Source organism: Drosophila obscura, unplaced genomic scaffold (genome assembly GCF_018151105.1).
Source record: "Drosophila obscura isolate BZ-5 IFL unplaced genomic scaffold, ASM1815110v1 contig_73, whole genome shotgun sequence".
In the NCBI taxonomy this organism is placed as follows: domain Eukaryota; kingdom Metazoa; phylum Arthropoda; class Insecta; order Diptera; family Drosophilidae; genus Drosophila; species Drosophila obscura.
This window is the reverse complement of record NW_024542865.1, coordinates 6,313,653-6,340,416: the sequence shown is the minus strand read 5'-3', so window position 1 is coordinate 6,340,416 and position 26,764 is coordinate 6,313,653. Positions and strand designations below refer to the sequence as shown.

General features: G+C 41.1%; 1 protein-coding gene across 11 annotated transcripts in view; it reads left to right on the top strand.

The window, feature by feature from the left end:
* Window positions 1–21,735, top strand: part of LOC111067023 (cAMP-specific 3',5'-cyclic phosphodiesterase) — a 129,323-nt gene extending 107,588 nt beyond the window's left edge. For 4 of the 11 annotated variants that reach the window (XM_022356035.2, XM_022356038.2, XM_022356043.2 and 1 more), the window contains 10 exons: window positions 2,040–2,078; window positions 11,577–11,681; window positions 13,850–14,033; window positions 14,135–14,228; window positions 18,115–18,452; window positions 19,099–19,363; window positions 19,439–19,553; window positions 19,639–19,801; window positions 19,883–20,251; window positions 20,335–21,735. In XM_022356035.2, the coding sequence (XP_022211727.2) occupies window positions 2,040–2,078; window positions 11,577–11,681; window positions 13,850–14,033; window positions 14,135–14,228; window positions 18,115–18,452; window positions 19,099–19,363; window positions 19,439–19,553; window positions 19,639–19,801; window positions 19,883–20,251; window positions 20,335–20,550 (1,888 nt within the window). In that variant the 3' untranslated portion in view covers window positions 20,551–21,735. Of the gene's footprint in view, window positions 1–2,039; window positions 2,079–7,975; window positions 8,196–11,576; window positions 11,682–13,849; window positions 14,034–14,134; window positions 14,229–18,114; window positions 18,453–19,098; window positions 19,364–19,438; window positions 19,554–19,638; window positions 19,802–19,882; window positions 20,252–20,334 lie in introns of those variants that run through there. The other 7 variants (XM_022356037.2, XM_022356040.2, XM_022356042.2 and 4 more) reach the window with 4 other exon arrangements.
* The last annotated feature ends 5,029 nt before the right edge of the window (window positions 21,736–26,764 follow it).

The following is a 26,764-nucleotide window of genomic DNA, read 5'->3' as shown; positions in this document are numbered from 1 at the left end:
AATAATTAGCCAAATGTCTGGGGCAGAGAGAGAGAGAGAAAGAGAGTGAGAAAGATCTCCCTCATTTTTGTTGTTTCTGTGTAAATGTCAAGGTCGAACAATCCCATCCCACCGAGTCAGCGCGCACCCCCAAAAGCTGAGCAAAACAACTCACGAATTAGTCATAACATTTTGTTGTTCGTTGCTCGTTGTTCGTTGCTCGGGATGTTCCTTCTCATAATTTAAGACAGCAGCCAACAGACAGCCCCCGCCTCGAAAATAATTATAATAGATGCAGTTAAGTGGAAATGCTGCTCGAGTTCGAGTAGGACAGACAATGGCCTTCTGTTCTGTTCTGCTGCGAATTTTCTATGCCTGAATAATATGTATGTATGTATGTATGTCTTTCAATTGAATTGCAAATGCGAATAATCCAAATCCAAATCCATATCCAAATCCACATCCATGCTGTCTCATTCGTTTCAACCAAAACGTGTGTCAGCAGGTTGTGCCAATGAAGTTTATTCCCTTTGAATTTTATTCAATTTGTTTGTTGCAACTGCAACATTAATTTAGCAGCAGAAGCTGAAGCCTGGATAGCGAAGAAGGACTTGAAGGAAGCTAAGAAAGGAAGGCATGAAGCCTTTTAATTGAGCTGCCAAGTATTCGGTTTCGGGTTTTTCGGGGTTAAGTTGATTGAGGGCGGGTATGGCCTGGACAGGCGCTGGAATTGTTTGGGCTTGGGCTTGGGCTTGGGCTTGGGGATCAGTCTTCTTGCTGATTGGGTGCACAAAACTTTCGGGGGTTATGGGGCTAAGTGAGGTGGGTTGGGGGTGGCCAAGATTAACTCAGGTCTGTGGATTCCATCAAGTGACGGTTAAGTGAGGTGACATTCCTGGCTTCCAGTTAGTTAAAGCAGTCTGCAGCGATGGCTGCGATGGCAACCTAAGAATTGGCTTAGACATAGTTTTTGTTAAGTATTAAAGCGGACTTGGCAGGGGACTGGGGAGAGACTGCTAAGGTCAGTGTCAGATTATCGTATTTAAGTCTGGATTTGTTTCGGGGTTCTGTGTTTAAGGTTCACACCTCTACCCCGCGTCACATGACATTTGCACACAGTGCTTTCTGGGGATGGGCTAAAGTTTTGGGGGTTTAGCTGGGTTGGCTAGGGTTGGGGCCATTGGCCATGCGCTTAAATGTCAACACTTCAACTTCGACTTTTTGCGTGCAGTTTTGCGAACCTCTCGGGCCCCATCCTCCCATGCTGTTTGTTTGTTTGTGACGTACGCAATGACGTCATGGCTGGTGGCAACCGAATCGCAATGATCTGTGTGGCGGGGCGTGACGGCAACGGCAACGGCAACGGCGGCGACGGCGACGGCGAGGGGCGGGGTCATTGCCTGCGTCAGCGACAGGCGCTTGGGGGTCACAACAACATCATCATCATCATCTGTCCTCCTCTTTCTGTGACGCTGCCTTCTGGGACTTAACGTTTGCCACGTGACGCATCAATTAGGCTCTGTCTCTCTCTCCCTCTCTCTCTCTCTCTTGCTTTGGCGTGGCATACTCTGGGGCGCTGAAGCGGCAAGCACACTGAGCGAAACAACATTGCCAGTTGCCATTTAAAATATGCGTCAATTTATTTTTAATTTTTTGCAGAGTTAAATCACACACACACACACACACACTCACACACAGCTAAGCCTTTGATACTGCACCCCCCCAGCCACTCTTTTTTTTTTTGGCACATTGTTTTGGCATTTCTTTGATTTGTTTTCTTTGTTCCGTTGGCCTTTTGTTTTTCGTTTGTGCTCCCTGGCCTGGCCACTGCCCCAACCTAACCAACTGGTTCTTCATGTTCTCTGTACTGCCCCACCTCCACACCACCGCCCACCCCCCACCCCCCTAGATATGTAATCTCTAACTATTTCCAACTCTTTTTGCTATATCTACCAGAGATATGTATATGTATATGTATATGTATCTTTCTATACTTAGTGTACTTCTATGATTGTTAAATGTATTATCGTTGTTTATTATGATTGTAACCCTTCTTCCAGGTTTAAAGAACAGGAGGCCTCTATACTCATTGACCGATCGTACGTATGCCGAGAGCTCTAGCCATATTAACTCTCTCAGACTCTCTCTATCAAACTATCTATCTATCAAACTATCTATCCATCTATCCATCTATCTATCTATTGCTGATGCCTGTGTCGTTCTGTCTTTGTCTTGTATTTGTCTCTGTCTCCCTGCATTTGTTTGTCTGTTTGTTTAATCTGATTGCACTTTTTACTCTCTACCTTGCATGTGTTTGCTCTCTCACTCTCATCTTTCAAATGAAAGTTATTGCCACAGATATCGGAATGGTAAATTCAATCGAAATAATTTGTTTGGCGGCTATTTTATCCAGCATGTGGATAAAGTCTGCATTGAACTTTAATTTTGGTTGTTTTCCATTCCATTAGTTTTAACTTTCGAATTTCGTTTTCGTTTTGGTTTTCGTTTTGGTTTCTTGTTGGTTTTGTTTTTGTTTTTTTTGTCCCGTTTTCTTACGGCATGCTCTGAAGCTTTGCTGCAATTTAATCAATTTTTGATATGCAAATAAGTCGCAATTGGTCTGGTCTGAGGATGGATATCCAACAAGTAAACCCACTTGAGTGTGCAGCATTCAAGTGTGGCAAAGTGCGAAAGATTAAAAGTGAAAAGTGAAACTCTAAATTGCATTAAATACCATGGATTTTGGAACATTTTTGTTTTGTCTGTTTGTCTGTTTTTTGTCTGAATATTCGAAATGTTGAAGGCATTAAGTGGCTTGCAAAACATGCAAACAATATATGTATTATTTTTCAATGTTTTATGCAGAGGTAAGCTTGCGTTTTGAAGAACTGTGTGCAGCTGTGTGGCAAGGGCAAGTCGAAGAGTACTCGCCCACAGGAGCATTTACTGCTCAAGGCAGCAGCTTGAAGTCGGCTGCCTTAAATAAGCTTTGCAATGATAAGTCAAGGATTCATGCATCAAATCAGAATTCTCTGGCTTTGAGCGCAAAGCCAAAATATTTTGCCACAAATCTTTTTCTCTGCCCGAAACACCAAAACCGCAATCCGCGTCTGACTTTCGGTCTGCAGTTCAGTGAACTCTGACATCCCGGAAAATGTGTGTGCATGTGTGTGTGTGCGTGTGTGCGTGTGTGCATGTGTGTGTGTGTGTTGAATCATCATCCGTTGTATGTCTGTCTGCTCTATGCATATCACTCACGTGGTGGGTAATATTTTAGCTCTGTGTCTGTTTTTGATTCTGTTGAGTCATTTCAATTTGTCTTTGACAGTCACGAGTTTTGCGGAGCTGCCAGTCGAGGAATTTCTCGCACATCGAATTGGGGGCATGGGAATGACGCTGGGGCATGGCATGGGGCTGCTTTTGGGGGGGGCTGAAGGCTGCCAACAGCAGCAGAAGCAGCAGAAGCATCAGCAGCAGCAGAGGCATATTGAGTGCAGGCCAAAGCTAATTTAAATATGAAAAACATTTCCTATTTCCTGTCCGACAGACGATTGCCAAAGAAAACTCACACACACACACAGAAAGAGAGAGAGAAAAATCACCAAAAAAAAAAAAATAAAAGAAAGGAAAAATGAAACGAAATAATTGCTGGCAGAAGTCAATCAGGGGGAACTCCCGCCAATCCCCACTGCCGAAGCTGCTGCTGCTGCTGCTGCTACGGCTGTGTGCCGTGCCTCCTGCTGTGGCCGCAGTCTTCTTTCTAGTTGCCACATGCAGTGTCGTCGTAATGTGTGCACACACACACACACACACACACTAACACACACGGAAATATTATTCATACGCAGCGTGACACCCAAGAAAAGCTGAGCGCACAAGAGCACTAAAAAAAAGAGACGAAGGAAAAACCCATAAAATATATAGCTCAAGCAGCAGCGACAAGCAGCCGAAGGAGAAATGCTTCAACTAAATAAAATACATTTTTCTCATGCATTAAATTTTGCCTGCCTCAGCTGCTGCCGCTTCTGCTGCTGCTACTGCTGCCTCAATTGCCAGGAAAAGCTGCTCAGTGCCCCCTGCCTGCCCGAGTGCAGTACCCGACCAAACGCCCGCCCGCCCGCTCAGCCATACCCCCAGTTCCGAGTGTGTATGAGTGTATGGGTATGCTACAGTCGTGATTGCGGGCACATAATTTTAGCTTAAATATATGATACAAGCACATATGTATGTACATACATATGTATGTCTGTATGTAGCTCGTATATTCGCATGAAAATGCATTTCACATTGCAGATTTGTCATTCACACCCCAGCCACTGAGAGCGCACTGTGAAGCATCGCAAAAATTCTATATTTCTCGTTTTATATATACATATGTATGTATATATATATATATTTTTTTTCTGTTGGGCATGGAAATGGCATTTCGCTCCTATGGGGGGCGCCGTGGGGGCGCATGGGGCGTAGGTGGGGCATATGAGCATTGGCATGGAGGAATGCCAGAGTGCCAAAAATGAAATGCAAATTAAATGCTTTAATATCTGTGCACAGAGTGCACTGGCCCATGATATTGTCAAAAGCAGGAAAGAGCAGGGAAAAGCAGAAAAAAGCAGAGAAAAGCAGCTGGAAAATGGTTCCGCATTCTCTGGAGGGTGGGTGGGGGCGGCTGCGTCGTGCTTGGATACTCTTATGTGCATCTGTCTGTCTGAACATTGAATGACAGAATTTGTGAGTGCAGTCGAACGAAATTTGGCTGCGATTTATTGAATTCAATTGATTTGCAAAGCGATTAAGTATTATGCTGGCTGTGAACTAAAAAATGGAACTAGTTCTTTTTATTAAATATTTATTTATTTAATGTCTAGGTTTTAATATAGCTTTAGGCAACGCTCCAGAACCGACCAGGGAAATGCCAGAAGGGAACGCTGCCCCAGAATGCAGAAACAAAATGCATGTCGTGTGCTAGTTCTTCATTTAAAGGCTGCCCCCTTAAGTGCTAGTTTTGCTGCAGCTACGGATGCTCATAGTCTGGCAGTAAAATCTACGAAAAATCTACGCTTATATGCAGCCGAAGTTCTCAATTTACATATGCATATATATTTACATATGTATGTATATGTTTGCATGCATCATCTGATTATTCTTAGCAATCAAAGCGAAACAACATTTAAATGCAGTCGTTTCATTTGGGGAAAGTGAGGTCTTTCCTTTTGATTGCATAAACCGCAAGCACAAACGAGTAAATACATATGCATGTACATACATACATATATACATATGTATGTGTGTACACTGCACATACATATATGTATGTCTGTATGTTGACTCTTCAAGTCGTAAATCTGCGTCTCACTTTTGGGGGCTTGCATTCTGATTTGGTTCTGCGATTCCCGCCCCCGCGCCCGCAGAGAATCAGTGAGTAGGTTTGTTTACCCTAAAAGCGTTTAAGCACTCCCCCAAACTGGCTGCTTACAATATTTATCAATGGGGTGCGGACGAACAGCAACGGGGGGGGACGGGCTATGTGGCATGATGGGCATGGACATAGGCATGACAATCGTTCACAGTCGTTTGGTCATTAAGTCATTTAGTCATTCGCTCAGTGCAATAAATGCCGAGACAACCAGCGGGGAGGCGAAAAAAGGCTTCGAAGGCATCGAAAACCTTTTCCAAGATCCACACAAAGTCCAGTAAAATATTGCCAAATGAAAGGAGTTTAATCAAAGCTACTTCAGCTGTCACTATTTTGCCCAAGAGAATGTCTGCATTTCTTCACGGATAAAAGCTAAAACTGATTTAAAGTTATGACGAATTCTCCTTTGCTCTGCAAGCAAAATAGTGTCGGTGGAAAACACCTCGTGTGGCAGCAGCGGGCTGCTACCGCCTCCATCCTCTAAGCTTTGATGATTTTTGGCGCACGCTGCGTATGAGTAATGTGTGCCCCATATTACCATCAGTGTGCCACACTGGCACTGCTGTCTGCCCCCTCTCTCTCTCTCTCTCTCTCGCTCTTTCACCCGTTATCAGTTTAAGTGGAATGAATCGACACACACACACACACACACTCGCATAATTAGTCACATTTGTGTGTGTGTGTGAGTGTGGATTTGCCTAAATTAAAAAATTTGCTTGAAAGAAGAATTATTATTAGAATTCTTGTAATAATAAACTGAAAGAAAAAAACCAAAAAAAAAATGCTTGCGCTTTCTCGCTCTCTCTCTCTCTCTCCAGTAGTCACAGTGCATCTGTCTCGCTCTCACATGCGAAAGATATTTAAATAATAATTGCTGCATTTAAACATTTGTTGCCTTGTTGTTGCTGCTGACGCTAATGAGCGTTAATCAAATGCGAACAGCTGCAACAACAGCAACAACAACAATCGACATGGCAATCGGAACAGCCCCCGCGCCCCCCCCATCAAAGTGCCAACTAAAATGGCAATTGATGGTGGGACGGGACGGGACGGGGGCACAGCGGGAGAATATATTAAACATTAGCGTAGGTAAGGTGCGGTATGGGCAGCCTCCATTCGAATCGTAAGATGGCAGTGGAAGTGTGTGGAACACCCAGCTGGATCAAGGGGTGGGCAGGGGCGAGGAAGAGAGAGACTAAATGGAAATTAAATTTATTTGAGAAAGAGACGAACGACTACAGATAGTCATAGTCGTGTATATCTCTCTCTCATTCCAAATAATGACGATGATAATGATGATGATGCTGCTGCTGCTGCTGCTGTTGCTGCTGTTTCTGCTGCTGATGAAGTGCCAGGCAAGGACGCATGCCGCCTGTCTTAGAGGGCACTCGACACAGACCAACATACAGGGTGCTCCAAATGTTATACACATCTAGAAAGGTGGCTCGCTGAGCAGAGATTACCAGATCAGCAGATGATCTGCTGGCACCAGCAGGATGTTACATCCCACTGCCTCTCATGTGCAACTTGAGCTGGTGGCACAGAAGTGTCCCGTTGATCAACGCTGCGGATGCGTCACTCTCTACTCTGTGTGTGTGTGTGTGTGTGTGTGTGTTGTTCTCCTGTAAACTAATTTCTTTTTGATTTTGCGACACGACACGACACGACACCCTGTTTTGCTCAATAATTGAGCAAATGTTGTTCATGTTGTTGTTTAAGTTGTTGCTGCCACTCTCTTGTTCCCTTCTGCTGATGATGCTGCTGCTGCTGCTGCTGTTGCTGCTGCTGCTGCCTCTCCCTCTAATGATGATGCTGATGATGATGAAAAGCAAGCAAAATCTTAAATAAAATAAAAATAAAAAGATATACAAGCAAAATGACACACACACAAAAAAACAAAGACAGAGACAGAGACAGCGAGAAAGAGAGAGAGAGAGAGATAGGCACACAGTCGTAGACATACATACATACATACATATGTACATACATATATATATTTTTTTAAGTTGAATATAATTTGTTTCTTACGTTACGTTGCTCTCCCCAGCCACAGCCACAGACTCAGCCGCTGCTCTGCTCTGCTCTGTCGTCGTCGTAGTCGTCGTCTACTATAATTTTTCTTTTTCACTTTTGTTGGATTTGTGTTGGTTTTTTCTGTATTTTCGCTGGCCACGCCGCGGGACGCGCTTCATTCTCGGTCAGCGCGCGCTCGTGGAAAATTCAAAAACCCCCCCAATAACAAAACAACAATAACAACAGCAACAACAGCAACACCAAACCGAAACTGAAACCGAGCCGATACCGAACGAACCCAACAAGATCGAACCCGCAATTAAATATTGACAAATACTCGTATCCATAAATTAAACGATTACAGTCGATGCTCGTAACTTAACCGACAGATAAAGCCCCGAAAGATAGTTTCCCCAAGTGGGGGCCCAAAGCCCGCACAAGTGGCCGCCAAAAACAAAAGCAACACAATTAAAGAAAATAAAGGAAAAGAGAACAAAAAGTGATATTCCATTTTTTCCACATTTTATTGTGCAATTAATTTGTTGTTGTTTTCAGTTTTTTTCGAGTGAGATTTTGTGAGTGTTTTTTTGGTGATTGGAGTGGAGTGGAGTGGAGTGGAGGAAACAGTTTTGAATTGCTCCAAAATGTTGAACAAAAATTCAGCCTCGTCGCAGTCGCTGCCGCGTGTGCACAGCTTCTTCAATATGATACCATCCATCATGCAGGATGATCTGGCTGTGACCATACTCGCCGATCGGGACAATATGTTCTCCATTAAGTCGCAGCGCAGGTAAAAGTTCCACGCGCCATTCCAATCGATCCGAAACGATCGAACCGCAAATCCCATGACCAGAACCCCCATCTATGGCTCGCCCTCAAAATAGTTCTTGTCTCCCCCTGGCTGTTTTACCCCCCACCCGCCTCCTCATTTACTATAATATATATAGTACATATATAAATCGCGTGTATATATATATATTGATGGTTATACTATATACATATGTATATGCAGATACAATATACATTCGAACATCTTTATATTCCAATTTAATGACACTAAACAAGATGTCTTATTCTCGATGTTTTTCCGCGTGTTCTGCTTCGATATATTCCTTCATTAATTATGATCTATTGAGGTTTCAGTTCTTGGGAGGTTTTTTTTTTTTCCTGTATTAGCCATCCACACAGTTATATTTTGGCAGGGAACTAGCATAGAAAATGAGATAGTGTAATACTGCTACAGTTGATTTTATGCTCGGATCTCTTAGCTCTGTCATATAAGAGAGTCTAGGGAAACGCAATTGCTGAGCAAGAGAATAAGAACGCTATTCCAGCAATTAATATTCAATAAATTTTGGCTCAATGAAAATCAAAACTCTAGGATCTGTTAAAGAGCTGTTTGAATTGGAGCAAAATGGAATCTAACCCAGAGCAAGTAAATTATAGGCTGGCAAATGATTGAAATACAATGTCCCAACAGGATATACGTCTGCTGGATTTCCGTCTTGTTTTTGTCTTATGTGTTCTCCATTGAGAACTGCAATCAATTCACAGAAATCGTCTTAAAAATTGCAACTGAAATTGAACCAAAAATTTAACTAATCAACTAATTTGCAATTGATTTCTGTCTGGCATTTCTGACTTGTTGCATCCCATCCCATCCGCGTGACCCTCTAAGTTAAGCCCCCCCCCTCAACAACAGTTTCGTCCATGGGGGGGGAGGAAGGATGAGTCATTGTGTTTTGAACCTAGTCGGTGGGCTGCAAAATGCGACGCAATATTAATACAAAAAAAAAAAAGAAAATGCGAAAACTGTCTACCCCTCCTGCCCTCCCATCAGCGAAGCGTCAAATGAAAATGACAAATCAGCGGCAGGAAAAAAAAAACCAGACATTTGTTTTGGGTCGCACAAAACAGAAATGGGTCTGGGGGTTGGGGAATGGAGTGGTAATGGAGTGTGGATGGGGTGGGCGGGGGATGCTGCTGCAGTTGCCGGCACTTTTCCAGTGTGGCCAGAGACCAAAAAGCGTGCATGGGGGGAGGTGTGATGTGTTGCGGATGGATGGAAATGGAATGGAATTGGGATAGAGTTTGGATGGATGGATGGATGGGATGGATGGGATGGATGAATAATGCCTGGCTACAATTGTTGGCCCGATATGTTGTATATGCTTTACGTCTCGATGATACGACGATCCGAAGTGTGCGACGTGCCAGAAATCAGGCAAACAAACAAATGTGTTAAACAAACAGCACGCGAGACAGCGGCGAGGTGGCGGCGGCAGTGGCGGCATCGGAGGAGCGACCCCAAAGTGGCACAGAGACCGCAGATTGCCGAGCACCGCCGACGCGCGGGCATGGAGCCTGTAAATGAGCTGCCATTGTTTTTAGTATTGTTGTTGTTTGTTGTTGCTGCTGCTGCTGCTGCTGCTGCTGTGGTTATGGCCGCAAAGGAGGTCAATTTTACATGCGTCAAAAGTTGTTTCAATGGGAAAACATTTTTCATGCCCCCAAACCAAGTTCTTTCTCCTCCTCTCTCTCTCTCTCTTGCTCTGTGGCAGAAATTGCTTTTCATATTTATTTTCAATTTGTTGTTACTTTTTTCTCTGCTGTGTCCCGAACGACTTTCATTGTCGGTCAATTTGGCGGCTGAAAGTAGGGGCGACAAAATTAGCGATTAAAGCGGCCCGAAAATGTGTGCAGAAAAAGGCTTCCAACTAGCCGATGACCTAGAAGGGAAATGCATAGAGTCGTGTGTTCCATAAATTTCCCATGCGAAAGGTACCCAGAGATTGCATGGCGTATAAAAAAGGTCTCTTAACTTATGCGCTGAAAAAGATTACGACTTGTGCGGTGTACCCTTGAGTATTTGTGGCATTTCGAAAGTATCTGCAAGACCCAAAAGATCTTCAAATAAAGCAGAAACCTTTTAAGATATCCCTTGGTGGTATCCCCTATAGCCCAGTTTCAAATTGAATTTAATTCCTAGGCGCCATTCTCTGTGTATTTAGTGTTGTGTTTTTTTGTGTGACGTCACTCATGCGCACCGTGTACGCCCTCGCATCTGTATATGTACATACATATATACATATATATATATATACTATCCATTTTACTTTTTATTATTATTAATTTATGCCATTTTTTGTTTGTCAACTTTTTCTTTGGCCAGCGATTTGCTTCGTTTGCCCATTTCGATTTTCGGTTTTTGTTCTTCTTTTGTTTTATTTTTGGCACAGAGCAAAATGTTCAAAGCAAGTGGCTCGTGTGCCACTAAGGAGAACCACCAACAGTGGCCCATCCTCCGATATATCCTCTTTTTTTCTTCTTTTTCTTTCTTTGCTATATGTATGTACATATGTATATTTTCCTCAATTTCTGTGGAATTTTCAACTGCCAAAAAAACAGAGGGAGAAAGTGGCGAAACTTGGCCGTCGTCATGGCGTCCTTTGGCGGACCCTGAGTGTGTGGGTGGATGGGTGAGCTTTGGTTTTGGGTTTGGGTTTTTTTTTTGGTGGTGTATATTGAGGCCAGACACTGACCTTTTTGGCCACTTGCACTCACGTCCCTCCCTACCCACTCCCACTCCAAGCCCCCATCGCCCGCCTAAAAGGTGGGCCACTGCTTGTCCCTTGGCTGGGAAAACATTTTGCCATTTCAATTTAAGTCGAAATTATTTATCTATTCAAAAAACAAAAAAAAATTTTAAGCAACAAAAAATTTCACGTTTCGTTTTGTATTTGGTGTCCTCCTGGTCGTAATACCATCAAACAAATGGCCAAACAAAATTCTAGTGCAATGCCTCCGAACTGCAGTAAAACATTGTAAGAGGGGAGGGGGTGTGGAGGGAGGGGGGATAGTGGGGGGTTTTGAAATAGATTGTAAATGAAATGGCTTTGTATGTGGTTTTGTTGTACGATTAAGAGCACCCATTAAATACCAGAATATTCACCACGCATACATAGGCACACACAAATGTACTCGTATTTATGTTCTACATGTATAATATTTATTTAAATAGATCTCGTGCATGTTTAAATACTGCTTTACATATAATTTGCCATAAACTAATCAATATATTTTTTTTTTAGCAGTGAACAAGAAAAAACCAACACAAAAGTAACTTATGAAATATCTCTTTGTTTTTTTTGTTCTTCTTCTATTTCTCCAGCCATGGCGAGGATCTCATTGTGACGCCGTTCGCCCAAATTTTAGCCAGCTTACGTTCAGTGCGCAACAATTTATTAAGTCTGACAAATGTTCCAGCATCAAACAAGTAAGTGTTGTGCTGTGACCTTGACAAACAAAGGCCGCCCAGCCCGACCACCAACCGATCCAATCCAACCCGACCCGACCCAACCCAACACCAGCCCACCTCACCCCACCCGTTGCCCTGCCTCACTCAGTGCAGAGACATTCAATTTGTTGTGCACTAAGAGATGTACTTGACCCCAAAAAAGCTGAAATCTTTTCCAACCCAACCCAACCCAGCCGGCCCCTCTCTCTGCTCTCTGTCTGTGTTGTTGCCTGCTCTTTGCTCGCTCTAACCGCCCCATCTAACCCCCAACTACTGCTCACTCTATGTCTCTTTCTCTCTCTCTCACTCTCTCTCTCTCACTCTCTATCTTTCAACCTTCCTGCCCACTCCCACTTTTGTGCTCTCGGTGTGTTTTTGTCGTCTCACACTTTAATTAATAACAAAAAAAAAAAATGAAAAAAAAAATGAAAAATAAAATAAATAAACAAAAAAAAAAAAGCCAGCGACAACAATGACAACAACCTTAATAGTACTAACAACAAAAAGGGGGTGGAATGTAGGATGGTGGTGCGGGTGGGAAGCAGTACCAAATCATTTTCATCTTACACGCCTACCGCCCCCAAACCCAAACTCAGATCCAAATGCAAACCTCCTCAGCCTCCCCCAAACGCCACGACTAACAATCAATTTTGATGGTCTATGGGTAAATGTGTATTTTATAACAAATAAAAATAGAAATACACCCGAAAATGAGAGAGGAACCCTTTGAAAAAAGGTTGAAGGTCCTCGGGACTCATCAACCATACCACCCCCACACCCCCACACCCCCTCCTCTCTCACTAGCCCATGCACGCCCACTGGCTACTTCAACAGAAATGACGTGAAACGTGCCAAAAATATCGGCAAAAAAAAAATTAGACAAAAATAATAATAAAATATAACAAAACAAAACCAACAACAAAGACAACAACAACAAAAGTAAGAAATCCAAAAAAAGATTCCTCGAATCGAGGTGTTATTTATACACAGAGCATTTTGATATTTTCCCAAGAATATTAATGCACGTCGTCGTCGTTGTCGTCGTCGTTGGTTGCTGGTTGCTGCTTGCTGGGGGAAAAAAAAAAACAAACTTAAATTTAGAGCACACAAAAAATATCATTTCTGTTGCGGCATGAGAGGCATATCCCATCCATACGCGTATTTTTCGAAACGAAAAATCTCGACTGGGTTGTTCAACCGGGAAACACACACAAAACTCGCAAAGTGCTGTTTGTTGTTGCGTTGTTTCGTTGCTCGTTGTTTTGTGTTGACCCCCCCCCCCCCTTTTAAGCACTAAGTGTGTGATGTGTGACCCCCCAACCCCCTAACACTTGCCCCCAAATGCCCATTAACACTTTAGACCTAAGCCCCATACTCCGAAAGTAATAAAAATTAAACCTTTTTCACACCAACCAAAAAAAAGGATGTAAATAAAAAACAAAAACAAAAAACCCCAACCAACACTAACCAAAAATCAAGAGAAAAAAAACAAAACCAAAACAGAATTTGTTGCAATTTTTTTCATATATATAAATATTTTTTTTTTTCTTTTCTACTCTCTCTCTTTCTCTCTAACTCTTAATCTCTCTCTCTTTCTCATTTCTCCATATAATATGTGTGTAAATAAATGAATGTGTGTGTTGTTTGGCTCGATTGATACTCGACTTTTGCAACCAAATCAATCTAAATGTTGTGTACTTATCAACACGATTCACCAACCACCACAATCAATCCCACCACAATCCACCACCAAACCAAACCAAACCCTTTCCATATCCATTTCTGATGCTCCCCCCGACTGTTTGCCGTTTGCTTCCTGTTTGTTTCGATTTTGATACTGATCGTTTAACATTGTTTTTTGTTTATTTGCTTTTTGTTATATATTTATTCTCTCTCATCCCCATGCTCTCTCGCTCTCGTTTGTTTGTTTGTTTGATTGTTTGCTCAATGTATTCCAAAAAAAAAAAAAAAAAAAAACTCCCACCTCCCCATTATCCTTTCCCAAAATCCAACCTCCTGTCCACACTCTCTCTCTCTCCCTCTCTGTCTCCCTCCCTGGCTTCTGTCTCTCTCTCTCTTGCTTTATATCTATGTGTGTGCGTGTGTGTGTGTGTGTGTGTGGAAAAAACATTTATTAATCAAACAAGATCCAGGCGGCCAGCTCAATCGTCATCCGGACGCGGCGGAAACGCTAGTGGCGTCCAATTGGCGCAGGGCGATGAGGCCTACACACGCCTAGCCACCGATACCATTGAGGAGTTAGACTGGTGTTTGGATCAGTTGGAGACCATACAGACGCATCGCAGTGTCTCCGACATGGCATCACTCAAGGTAAACATTATCAGACATATGTATATCCCCCATCCCCATCCCCACACCAATATCTTATATTTATTTATCGTGTAAATCAAATTTTGTCTCTCCCCCTGCAGTTCAAACGCATGCTAAACAAGGAGCTGTCACACTTCAGCGAGTCAAGCAAATCGGGAAATCAGATTTCCGAATATATATGTTCCACATTTTTGGGTAAGTTAAATACAAGTTAAATAAACAAACTATCGGGCATACTGTACGTATTTTATTGAGCAAACAAAGTACCCGCAAAACAGTTTCTGTCTTGAATAAGCCGCCAATCTAATGCCAGTCAGAATGAAGCGGAAAACTTTACGCAAAACAATTTCACAATACTAGACACGAGTGGCAGCTACTGGCCACATTCAACGTGATTCGATGCGTAGCGTACCCGCAGCACTTGGAGCACCAGCACCACCTCAATCAGGATATATTTCCAATTGTATTTACCCTTTATTTCGCATCATCATCATCATCATCAATGCAAGGGAACTATAACTATCAATTGGTGCTCCACTAAGACTCCACCAGACCCAGCAAATGTAAATGTGCTGAAAAGTTATTCAAGAAGTTTTGTGGCGCGGCTTTCAGCTTCAACTTTCGTTTCGCCTGCAATTTGTTTCCAGCTGCTGCCCCTACTCTCCTCTTGTAGATTGTTGTTCCTGTTCCCGGTCCTGTTCCTGGTGTTGTTGTTGTTGTTGTTGTTGAGCAGCGCACAAAAGTATGCAATAAAATCGCATTAACCACAGAAGACGCACAGCAGACAGAAGCCTCAGCGAAGCAGGAAAAATATTAGCAAGCAACAAAAAATACAAATAAAAATCCAAAGAAAGAAATATCCATCTCCATCTGCATGGCAGAGCGGCAGCAAATTGTGCTGCGGATAAAGTAGCAGCAAAAGTTATGCAAAGCGTGCAATTCGCAGCTGCAGCACCGTGGACATTTTTTCACGGAAGGCCTATGGAGCGAATTCCAAAAAAAAATACTGTCAGACATCAAAGCTGCCATTTCCATATCCATTTATGTTCGGAAAGCATCACCATCCTGTAACGAGAGAAGAAGAGTATTCGTAGTGCATATGTAGGTCCAGCTGTCCATTCCGAAAATGCCTCTCCAATGCTGAATCCACAATCAAAAGCCACGTACTTCTGCAGTGTGGTGGCGCGGCGTGAGGGATCCCAGGAAGAGGGAATTACATTGAGAAATGTTTAAACTGTTCGCATAGCGTTTCCCGCTGTCGCTGTCTCTGTCTCACATTCCCCGTATGTCTCTCTGTCGCTGCGTCTCCGCATTCGCCACAGCGTTGGATTGAAGGTGCAAAATTAAATTATGCAGAGCAGCATAAAAACAGATGAAGTGGAAATTTCATTGTTTAACCTGCGAACCAAGCCCGCAGGCCGAGGCCGAGGCCGAGTCCGAGTCAGTCCGTGTCCGTGTCCGAGTCCTGCCCCAATCCACAATCCCCAATGGCCCAATCCCGCAGCCGATCCCTGGCGCCTGCCCGCCTGCCTTCCTGCCTATCCACTTACTGCTTTTGTCCAGGCCAAAGCCACTTTGTGGCACTTTGTGGCACTTTGTGTGCGATAGCGCATGGCGGGGATCTGGCTGAGGCAGCGGAGAGTGGCCACTGAAGCTGGGGGCGTGTACAAACAAAGGCGCCGCACCTAGGCCGGCAGGGGCCGCAACAAAAAAAAAAGAGTTGAAAGGGAAAAGAAGAGCAAAAAATAAAATCAAGAAAAAAAAAAGTAAATGTGGGGGGACTGAGCGCCACTGCTGCCACTGCTGCCACTGGGTGGCATATTTGCACATTTGTCCATATTTCTGCTTCGCTAACTTGCGAGTCCACACGGACCGGACGGCAGTTGGTGAGAGGCAGGCGGCAAAGTCCTTCTGATGGACATTCTAGCTGCTTCTCTGGCTACCTTTCACTAGAATTTCCAGGCCTATATCTGTGCTAGCTGTTGTTTTTGTAGTTTATCAAGCATAAAATCGCATTTGGGGGCCCCACACACACACACACACACACACACACGCGCTCAAGCGAGGTTTGGGTGGGGGGGTGGTGGCGGTTGGGCAGGCTCTAATGTCCATTTGTAACACTTCATTTGAAACAGAAGCCCCGACCCGACCTCGAAACCGAAGCAAAAAGTCAAAATGTAGGAAGGGACAGGGACAGATTATACTTGGGAGTGGTTCCAACGGCAGTGGGTGGCTAAGCCGACACACGGTCGGGTCGAGTGAAAGTAAGGAGAAAGCATACACGACATACTCCTACGAGTAACCCACCTGAAATCGTAAGTTGAATCCGTGGGGGGAACGGTGGAATACCCAAACAGAAGCAGAAACAGAAACAGATTTGGCAAGAAGTACAATCCAAAGAGTACGAATAATAAGCGAAATATTGCTGGGAGGGGGGTGTGGGTGTGGAGCACACACAACATATGCAAAACAAGATGCTGCCGCACATCAGGTGAATAACTTTTTCTTGTTGTTTCATGGATTCCTTTTTTTTTTTTTTTTTGTTGCCTGCCAAGGATAAAAAATACCTTGTAAACAAAGCAAAAAAAAAAAAAAAAAAAAAAAAAAATGAAAGCAAATGCGAAAAAGATTTTCGAGGGCAGGAGGCGCAAAATTTATGCGCTGTCAAGCTGATAGAGTTGCCCCATTGGACATTCCTGCACCCCGCCCCCGCCGCACTCTCTGGCTGGAGGAAAGAGTCATAAAAAGAAAATGACTTGAAAACTTAGTCGCAATACTCTTGGGCTGGAGCCAAGCAAATGTCAGGATTTAAAGGTACCACAGGGCTCTCCTGCACGGCACTGAAAGAGGGTAGTGTACACTAACCAGCGAGTGGGCTGGGAGCAGGCATCTGTGCGCCGCATCATGCACATGACATGCATGTTGTTTTTTTTTTGTTTGTTTTTTTTTTTCTTTTCTTGGGCTTTCTCTTTTGAAGCGACTCAGGTCGAGCATTAAGCTGGGTGTTGTGTATTCAAAGGCGAACTAGTCTTAGAATTTTGTCTGTTCGATAAGAATTCGAGCTTCATCGTGCACACGCAATGTGTGTGGTTTTTGCTACTCTCCAGCATTCTATATTGCGTCTCGAGATCCGAACTCCGCCAAAGCTAACTGCCATAGCCGTTGGATATTTAATGGTTATATATACTTTTTTTGTATTCCGATTTTATATGCTTAAAGCCTGGGGCTCTTTGCTGGATTATCCATTGATTATGGATTAAAATCATTGAATTTTAGAACTTTAATTTAGCTTTGTAAATCCATCAAATGTATTGAAGCTCAATGGGGGGGTTAACGATACATCCCCATCCTGCTCTTATGTGCCGTGGAGCAACAGTTAAATATACGAACAAAATCTGCAAATTCTGCTAATTTTTTTTCGGGATGCATTCCACGCCCACTTTTACGCCCACTTGAAAGCCCGTAACCGTTGGATATTTATGTACATATGTTGCATGTGTGTGCGCCCTCTATCCACAGCATTTTCTACACTAGCAGCCGAACGCAATTTGGACTTTGAAATGAATATTAATTTATTCAGAGGCAATTTTGGAATTTTCTCTCTGTGCTAGAAAAACAAACAATTGGAAAGTGGACTGTGGACTGTGGGTGCGGGTGTGGATGTGGGGAAAGGTTTGACCCAAAAGTAGGCAATGGAGAAAAATGGAGTTCTGAATAGCGGTGCGGGGGACGGACTGTACTATGCAAAAGTTCTGTTTGCCGACTCTTGAATATTTACGAGTGTATGTTTGTGGCTGTGTAAACAGCCGCAAGAAGAGTCTATGGGAAAATATGAGTGGAAGGAGCACCGCTCCGATGTGCATCCTGATCCACTTTCAGTCCACTGTCAGTCTGTGCTGTGCGGCAGGCTGCCTGGGGTCCGGTACACGAGTGTGCGCTCCTATTTGATCTGGCTCCCATGTGTGGGTGTGTCTGACTGTGTGTGTGTGTGTGTGCCATCCGATGATGATTACTGATTACTGATGATAATGATGATGATATTCTTAATAAATTGTATCCTTCTTGCTCCGTTTATTTGCAGACAAACAGCAAGAGTTCGATTTACCCTCGCTGCGCGTGGACGATAACCCGGAGGTGGCCAGCGCCGCGGCCGCCATTAACCAGCAGCAATATGGTGCTGCACGGGCCCGGTCGCCACGCGGCCCACCCATGTCACAGATCAGCGGAGTGAAGCGGCCATTGTCCCACACGAACAGCTTCACCGGCGAGAAGCTGCCCACCTTTGGCGTGGAAACGCCCAAGGAGAACGAGCTGGGCACCCTGCTCGGCGAGCTGGACACCTGGGGCATTGAGATATTCAAGATTGGCGATTGGAGCTGCAATCGCCCGCTCACCTGTGTGGCATACACCATATTTCAGGTAAGTCATGAGTCAGCACCAACCCTCACACGAATTCGATGCACAAAACATAGAAAAAGAATCAGGAAAATGAATAGATTGCTCGTAGATTTATTATGTCCCAGTGACACATTTATCCGTTCGCTTATGGGATCTTTCGATTCACATTATTCATGCAATTTACATACCTAAACAGAATATATCCTTGGACTGAGTATTTCTATGGCACAAACATGATAGGCTGATCCGATCCGGGTGGGAATTAATCAAAAATTTAATTTATAAATATGACTGAAATATTGCACAGCTAAAATATTGCAGAAAAGGTCTATAAATTAGAACACCTAAACGTACTTACAAACGAATATTTATAGAATACAGCGAGCCAAAGTTTTCGACAATTTTTAATGTTTCTTAAGCATTTTCTCTTTTTCTCCTATTACATTTTATTTTTTTATGGTGTGGTCTTAGACTTTAGTTCTTTAGTTATTTTCTAATTATTAAAACTATCCAATGAGTCTCAAAGTTGCGAACTTTTAAGTAAATACAAATAGTAGAAAAGGTCACACAACTCTCTTTTACGCCTTACCCTAATTCGAACGCTCTTATTCCTCCCTAAGTACATTCAACTAATGCCTCCCGTCTTTTGTTTCTTTTCAATTTACAGAGTAGAGAATTACTGACCAGTCTTATGATACCACCGAAAATTTTTCTTAACTTTATGACTACTCTGGAGGACCACTATGTCAAAGACAATCCGTTTCACAATTCGCTTCATGCCGCAGACGTGACACAGAGCACCAATGTGCTACTCAATACACCGGCACTCGAAGGCGTATTCACACCACTCGAGGTGGGCGGGGCACTATTCGCCGCTTGCATACACGATGTTGATCATCCAGGATTAACCAATCAGTTTTTGGTTAACTCAAGTGAGTATCACACTGCAGTAAATCGATTTCTGCATTGCTGATTACTGATTGCTGAGTAATGATTGCTCTTTTTAGGTTCCGAGCTAGCATTAATGTATAATGACGAATCTGTTTTGGAAAATCATCACTTAGCGGTTGCCTTTAAATTATTGCAAAATCAAGGATGTGATATATTCTGTAATATGCAAAAGTAAGTGACTCTCTCTCTGTCTCTAGTGGCATGACATGTAATTTACCCATTTCCATTTTATTTTATTATTTTATTTTTTATATAGGAAACAACGCCAAACATTGAGGAAAATGGTTATTGATATTGTGCTCTCCACGGACATGTCCAAGCACATGAGTCTGCTGGCCGATCTGAAGACAATGGTGGAAACCAAAAAAGTGGCCGGCTCTGGAGTTTTGCTGCTGGACAACTACACCGATCGTATACAGGTGAGTTCTGAGCTCTGAGTCTAACCAATACCAATACCAATATTGATACGATCCGATACGATCGATGATGCTTGATTTCAGGTGCTTGAGAATCTGGTGCATTGCGCTGATCTAAGCAATCCCACCAAACCGCTGCCGCTATACAAGCGCTGGGTGGCCCTACTCATGGAGGAGTTCTTCCTGCAGGGCGACAAGGAGCGCGAATCGGGCATGGATATCAGTCCGATGTGCGATCGACACAATGCCACCATTGAGAAGTCGCAGGTGGGCTTCATCGATTACATTGTGCATCCGCTCTGGGAGACCTGGGCCGATTTGGTGCATCCCGATGCCCAGGATATACTCGATACGCTTGAAGAGAACAGAGACTACTACCAGAGCATGATACCGCCATCGCCGCCACCATCGGCGGCCGATGATTTGCCACAGGACGAGAAGATACGCTTTCAAGTAACTATATCGGCATCTCAATGATCTGTTTCTTGAACAACATTCCAACTGAAACTCTGTCTGTGTCCCTTTCCCTCATGCAGGTAACTCTGGAAGAGTCCGATCAGGAGAATCTGGCCGAGCTGGAGGAGGAGTGCGACGATGACAGCGAGGGTCGGGCCGATGCCGGCTCCAGCACCACCACAGCCACCATCGCCACTTCAGCGATGGGTGGCGGATCAGGAGGGGGCGGCGGTGGAGGTGGCGTCGCTCCCATAGCGGGTGATGTGCAAAATCAAGCGCAACAAGGTGGAATATGACGGAGAGTCGCGGGAATGTATCGCAGATTTACGGAAAAGGCTCAAAACTTTTTCCCCCTACGTTAGTGACTATTATTAACAAACAAACAAAAAAACCTATAAAAAAACCAAGAAAAAAATCTTATAAAAAATACGAAAAAAAAACAAACCTAACTAAAAAAAAAAACTATTAAACAAATGTTTAAAGCATACAAAAAACCAAACAGCAACAGCAAAAGTACCGTTTAACTTACAAAGCATAGAAAAACGAAAACAAAAAAAAAAAAACAAAAAAGGAAATTAGAAATTTACTTAATGGAAAAAAAATGCGATTGATGTTGAAATCCCTGAAAAACCCCTGAAAAACACATACACAAAAACAAAAAGGAAAATTACTAAAACAAAACAAGAATAAGATCAAGATCAAGATCTAGAGAATTGTGAGGAAGATCTTTGCATATTCGTAAAAAGAAACCAAAACCAAACAAAACAAAAAACTTCAAGACAAAGCTAAAAGAATGAGGAGGAACAAAAAAAAAAACAATTAACGCAACTTATACTAAGATGATACCAAAACTCCACCAGACCCCGAGATCCCGAGAATCCCCCCTCCAAATTATAGACGATTTTTGTTGCAAATGATCATTGTTAAACAAATCTGAACTACTTAAGCACTAAGCAAAACAAAACTTCTGTTAAATCTGCTGTTAAATACGCATTAGTCTAATAAGGCCAACCCCGAAAATTGTTCAACCTCTGCTCCTATTTTAAACCATTGACAAAAGTGAACCCAGGCCAGGAAGGCACAAATAACCTCCTACTCCTCCCCCTCCCCCTCCGCTAGAACCGCTACAACTCCTAGATATCCCCACCAGAACACGAGCAGAGCGAGGAACAGGACGGGTACGAAAGCGAAAGCGGAAGCAGAAGTACATTTAAGCATAAGAGAAAGTTTTTAAGTTTTTAATGTTTTTGCATGCCTGAAAAATTTTATTTTACTCGATGATTCTGTTGTTTGATAACGTTAGCCAATAGCCGATAGCAAAGCATATTGAAAGTTTTATGATTTAGACAAAGCAAAAGGAGCAACCCCAAACACAAAACAAAGCAAGCAAAAAAAAAACAACACAAAAAAATAAAAGAAAAACCAATGTAAAGTGTAAGAACCCAGTGAATTAAACAAATATTGAAAGAAAAATCCATCTTGAAAATGAAACGAGGAAACGACGAACCCTTAAAGACCCCCGCCCCCCCTCCTGTTCCCTTGAGCGGTCTACAGCCAGACTGTAGTTGTATAGTTTATTCATATATATACAAACACATATGTATGTACATATATGTATGTAAATATATTTACATATACATATATATATATATTTATAAAAATATATATAATGATTTTTTTTTTTTGTAATATTATTTGTAAATAATTTAAATGTTTGACTCGAATTTAAATCAAGCAGCTGGCAAATGTTGCCGGTAAACTAAATGAAAGAAAACAAAGCCAAAAAACATTAAACATAAAACTAAGAAGAGCAAGAATAAGGATAGGATGAGGATGAGAAAGAGGAAGAGGAAAAGGCAATTCGAGATGAGAAAGAAGTGATCAAAGGAATGGAATGGAATGAAAATAAATTTTAGGTTGCTAACGAATTTCCATTTCCATTTGAATTTCTTTTTGAATTGCAATTTAAATTTGCTTCCATAAGAGGAACGAGAAAGAAAGAGAGAGAAGGAGAATGGAGAGAAACAGAAAATAATGTCAAACGCTGTCTTCGCAAATATTTTTCGCTATATATTACATACTATATATTATATATTATTTAGTTACTAAGCTGATAAAAAAAAACACAAAGTAAAAATCAAACCGAAACGAGGCAAGACACAGACCACAAACAGGAATGAAAATGAGAAGGAGCATGTGGAACAGAACATGAATTTAGTGAACAATTTTACTGGAAAAAACACACACAATTTACAACAAAGAAAAAGACTCTTCGACAACCACAAAAATAAAAAATTAAAAACAAACAAACAAACAAAACAAAACAAAAAACAAGCACAAGCAATTTTTAGTTATCGAAATGCAAAAACCAAAAGAAAAAAAGAACGAAAAAGTCATTGGCTATAATACCATTATTTATACCTAACCTATACAACACTCTATATAGATCTATACATACATATAGTATATATATATACATATACAGATATAGTAAAGCTATACCCTATACGAGTATATATGTATATACATATATGGATATGTGAAGTCACGATCCTGGTGCTGGTGCGCGGATCGATCAATGTGGCAGGCCAAATTCTAAAGAGCGCATAATTTATACATATTGTTTTATATTATGTTTTATTGTTATTAATTTATTACCCGATTATTATTATTTTTTTTGCAGACCTTAGTGCTATACTATATACATACATATATACACACATATTTCTTTTTTGTGTTTAAGCGGGCAGGATCCGCGATTAAAATAGTCTTTTTTTTTTTTGGAATACATAACAAATATATATATATAAATAATACGAGTATGTGAATGAAATGGAAAAGAGAACCTTGATGGTCTAAAAATATCATTAAAATTATGATGCACATATATGTATGTACATGTATATATTAACAAGAGTTATATACATATATATACGGAATACGTATGTATGCATCCAAGAAAATTATCGTTGAAGCAGGAGTTAGATGTATTGGAAAATGAGGATAAAGCGATGAAGTTTAAGTTGAAGCTGAGCTGAGCAACAGCAGAAGCAGAAGCAAAAGCAAAAGCAGGAGCAAGAATACTTTATAGCAATTTAAGCAGCATTCAGATTTACTATTTGTCGAAACTTAATCAACCTACAGCAAATACAGCAAGATATACATACATATATACCTACATATATGATTAATGTTTAATTAATTATACAATAGTTGCAGCAAACAGCAAAACGACGGCAAGTCCATGGCAAACTTAAACAAGGCAAAACCAAAAAACAAAAAGCTACTTTAACAAAAAAAACAATTGAGTGAAATAAATAAAACAAAGAAAACCAAACAAAAAAAAAACAACAAACAAAAAACTAAATGACTTTTTTCTCCTCTCACAAGCAAATGAATAAAATTGAAGTAAATTGTATTTGTAATAAGTATTTTCCTGTGAGTAATGAAACTACAGCCTAGAGATCCACAGAGGAGACACGGAAACAGAAACAGAAACCGATTCACAATACAAAAAAACATAAATGGAAAACAGAATATAGAAGAATACCGAATACCGATAACAGATCCATGGTACATGGTACATGGTACATGATGTGTGTAGCTACATACATACGTACATGCGAGTGTATGAGAATATGTGCTCGTTATTTACCAGAGCATTAACCAAACTACATATACATACATATATACATTTACATGCATACATATACATACTATATACATAGATACATGCATGCATATAGTACATACGTACATTTGCTGTATACTCGAGTTGATACTTACTTAACCTAACCATACATACATATGTATGTTGTACGTGTATTCTCTGTGTGTGTGTGTGTTTGTCTGTAATTCAATGAATTTAATGCCCAAAAACCAAATCGATCAGATCTGATCAGATCAGTAAAGTAAAATAAAGTAAAATGAAGCAGAAATGATTAAAAAAAAAAGAAATTAAAAATGATCCTAACCAAAGAACTCAGCCTCATCCAAAAACAAAAACAAAAAACAAAGCATCCAAGACAAGCAATTTATGGTTACAAAAACCAAATGAACCTACTAATATATGTGTATGTATGTATAACTTTGTAGAAACTTGCTAAGCAAATCCAAAAGACAGCAGCAGCGGCAAGTTATAGGCATCTCAGTCTCACCTCAGCTCACCTCACCTCACCACACCACACCACACATCACCCACAAAACTACGAGTATCTATGTATGTATCTCTATCTAAATGTAGCTGACTCAATTTCGATGGCCACGTGTGGGGCCAGTTATGACTGAAATTGGAATCCGTGTAGTATTGTAGTAGTAATGTATTTCAAACGGGCACTCAAAATCTAATCTCTTTTTTGTATTGATTTTTGTGTTGCTTCGAATTTAAAGTGCCGCAAATTATGTCAGTGTATATATATCTGTATTAATATCTACATATATAACGACATACATATGCACATACGAGTATAGAATGTGTAGAGTTTCTGTTAACTCCTTTGATCATCATCAAGATATTCGCATAATATAGTATATACATACATATGGAGAGATACTATAAATACATAAAAATACGAGTACGCATATATAGATAGAAGAGAGAGAGATCAGCATTTGTAGTACAGGTTGGCCAAATTTTTTGGATTACTTAGCCACATGATGAAAACCAAATATGAAAACTGTTTGTTGTGCTGTTAGCCGTAATTGAGAACTTTTTTTTGAGATAACTTAATAATAAACCTTAAATATATATATATAGTATATACATACAATATATCTACTATATATAGAGCAGCAAAAAAAACCAGTTACCAATAATGGCAGAAATTTTGAAAACAACAAAAAAAAAATAACTAATAAAGAAGAGGGGCAGGAGAAGGCAAATTGAATACAAATGATTGAAAAGAAGGCATGTTTTGTACTATAATGAAATGAAAAACACCAAAGACAAACCAACAAAAAAACAAACAAAAATAAAAAAAAGAAAGGGAAAGAGACAAAAAACACAAAACAAAATATACAAAGAATATACATACTGAAAAAAAAAAAATAAGAAGAAATACCATTAAAATGTGCGCTGGCGACGGTTGTTAGAGGACATACCGCTTGAAATGCTGACATCTAGAGATAGAATATAGAGGAGCAGCATTTCAATCGAATGGGGAGAGAGATGAAGGGTATATAGTATATATGAGAGATATTATATACATAGAGTTCAGGTAACGCTGGCGTTACTGTGGAAACAGTTAGGCATTTTTTTTTTGTTTTTGGAAATTTATACAATTACATATACAAGGAGCTCACAAACAAGCAACAGACCTAACACACACACACACACACACACACACATAACACAACACACAACACCGAAAGTGAAAAGTGAAAAGCGAAAGCGGAAACGGAAGCGAAAAGCAAACACGATTGAAGATGGCGATCGTGAGCTGTGCGGTTAGACACGAAGTGAAGCCGTCAGAGCGAACATATGGTCAGGGAAATTAGTATGAGGGAAATTAAACATTGAAAATGGAAATATGGAAAAATAGAAAATCGTAATTGTAAAATTACCTACCAATGAACTTGATCAGGCGTACTAGGGCTTATCCAGGCTTAGTCACTTAAGAATACTTATAATTACGTACAACTGGAATAAACTAAAAGCATACCGATTAACAGTCTTTCTTTATTGTACTTCGAGTATTGGTATTGGTATTGGTATTGTTTCGGTTTCGTTTCGCCTCTCTCAGAAAAAAAAAAAATACCATATGCATACATAGATCTATATATGTATATAGGAGTATATGTAGTTATGTATGTGCAAGCGTAATCATTTATGAAGTTAAACAAAATTTACCCCAAGAAAAGAGAAGAAGAAAGCAAAAACTAATATGTACACATACATATGTATGTATGTACATATGTATGTACTCACATAAATGCATGCAAGAGTAAGTAACGCATGTAAGTAAAAACGCAAAAATGATGATAACTAAGAGCAAAAGTCAGTCAGTGTCAGCGTCAGTTTGCCATTAAACAGAACAGAAAAGAACAGAATTCCCCGCCCCACAAAAAGAGCATAAAGGATAGTGGAGACAACAAGTGAGATACATAAAAGAGAACAAACACAAAGAGAAATGAAAATGAGAAATTAATAAATTTAAATAAATGAGATGATAATATTTAAAAATACTTGCAATTGGTCGACTCTTTCATTTCCCCCGACATTTTTGTAGCATTATTTTTTGGGCAGCGCAACAGTCGGCACAAGTGTATCCAATCCTGCAATACTGCAATACGGCACTGAAGCTGTCAAAGGAACGCCGAACAGTAACCTCCAAAAGCAGCATCATCAGTCAGCAGCCAGCAGCCACAGGAGCTCTCTGGACTGGCTGTGGGCTAAAATAGATGAGTCGTGCTAAGGAAACTTACATCAAGCCGATCTATATATCTCTTTGTCATCCAGCCAATTATTCCAAATCACAGATCCTGCTCGCTTACACCAGATAATGATTTAAA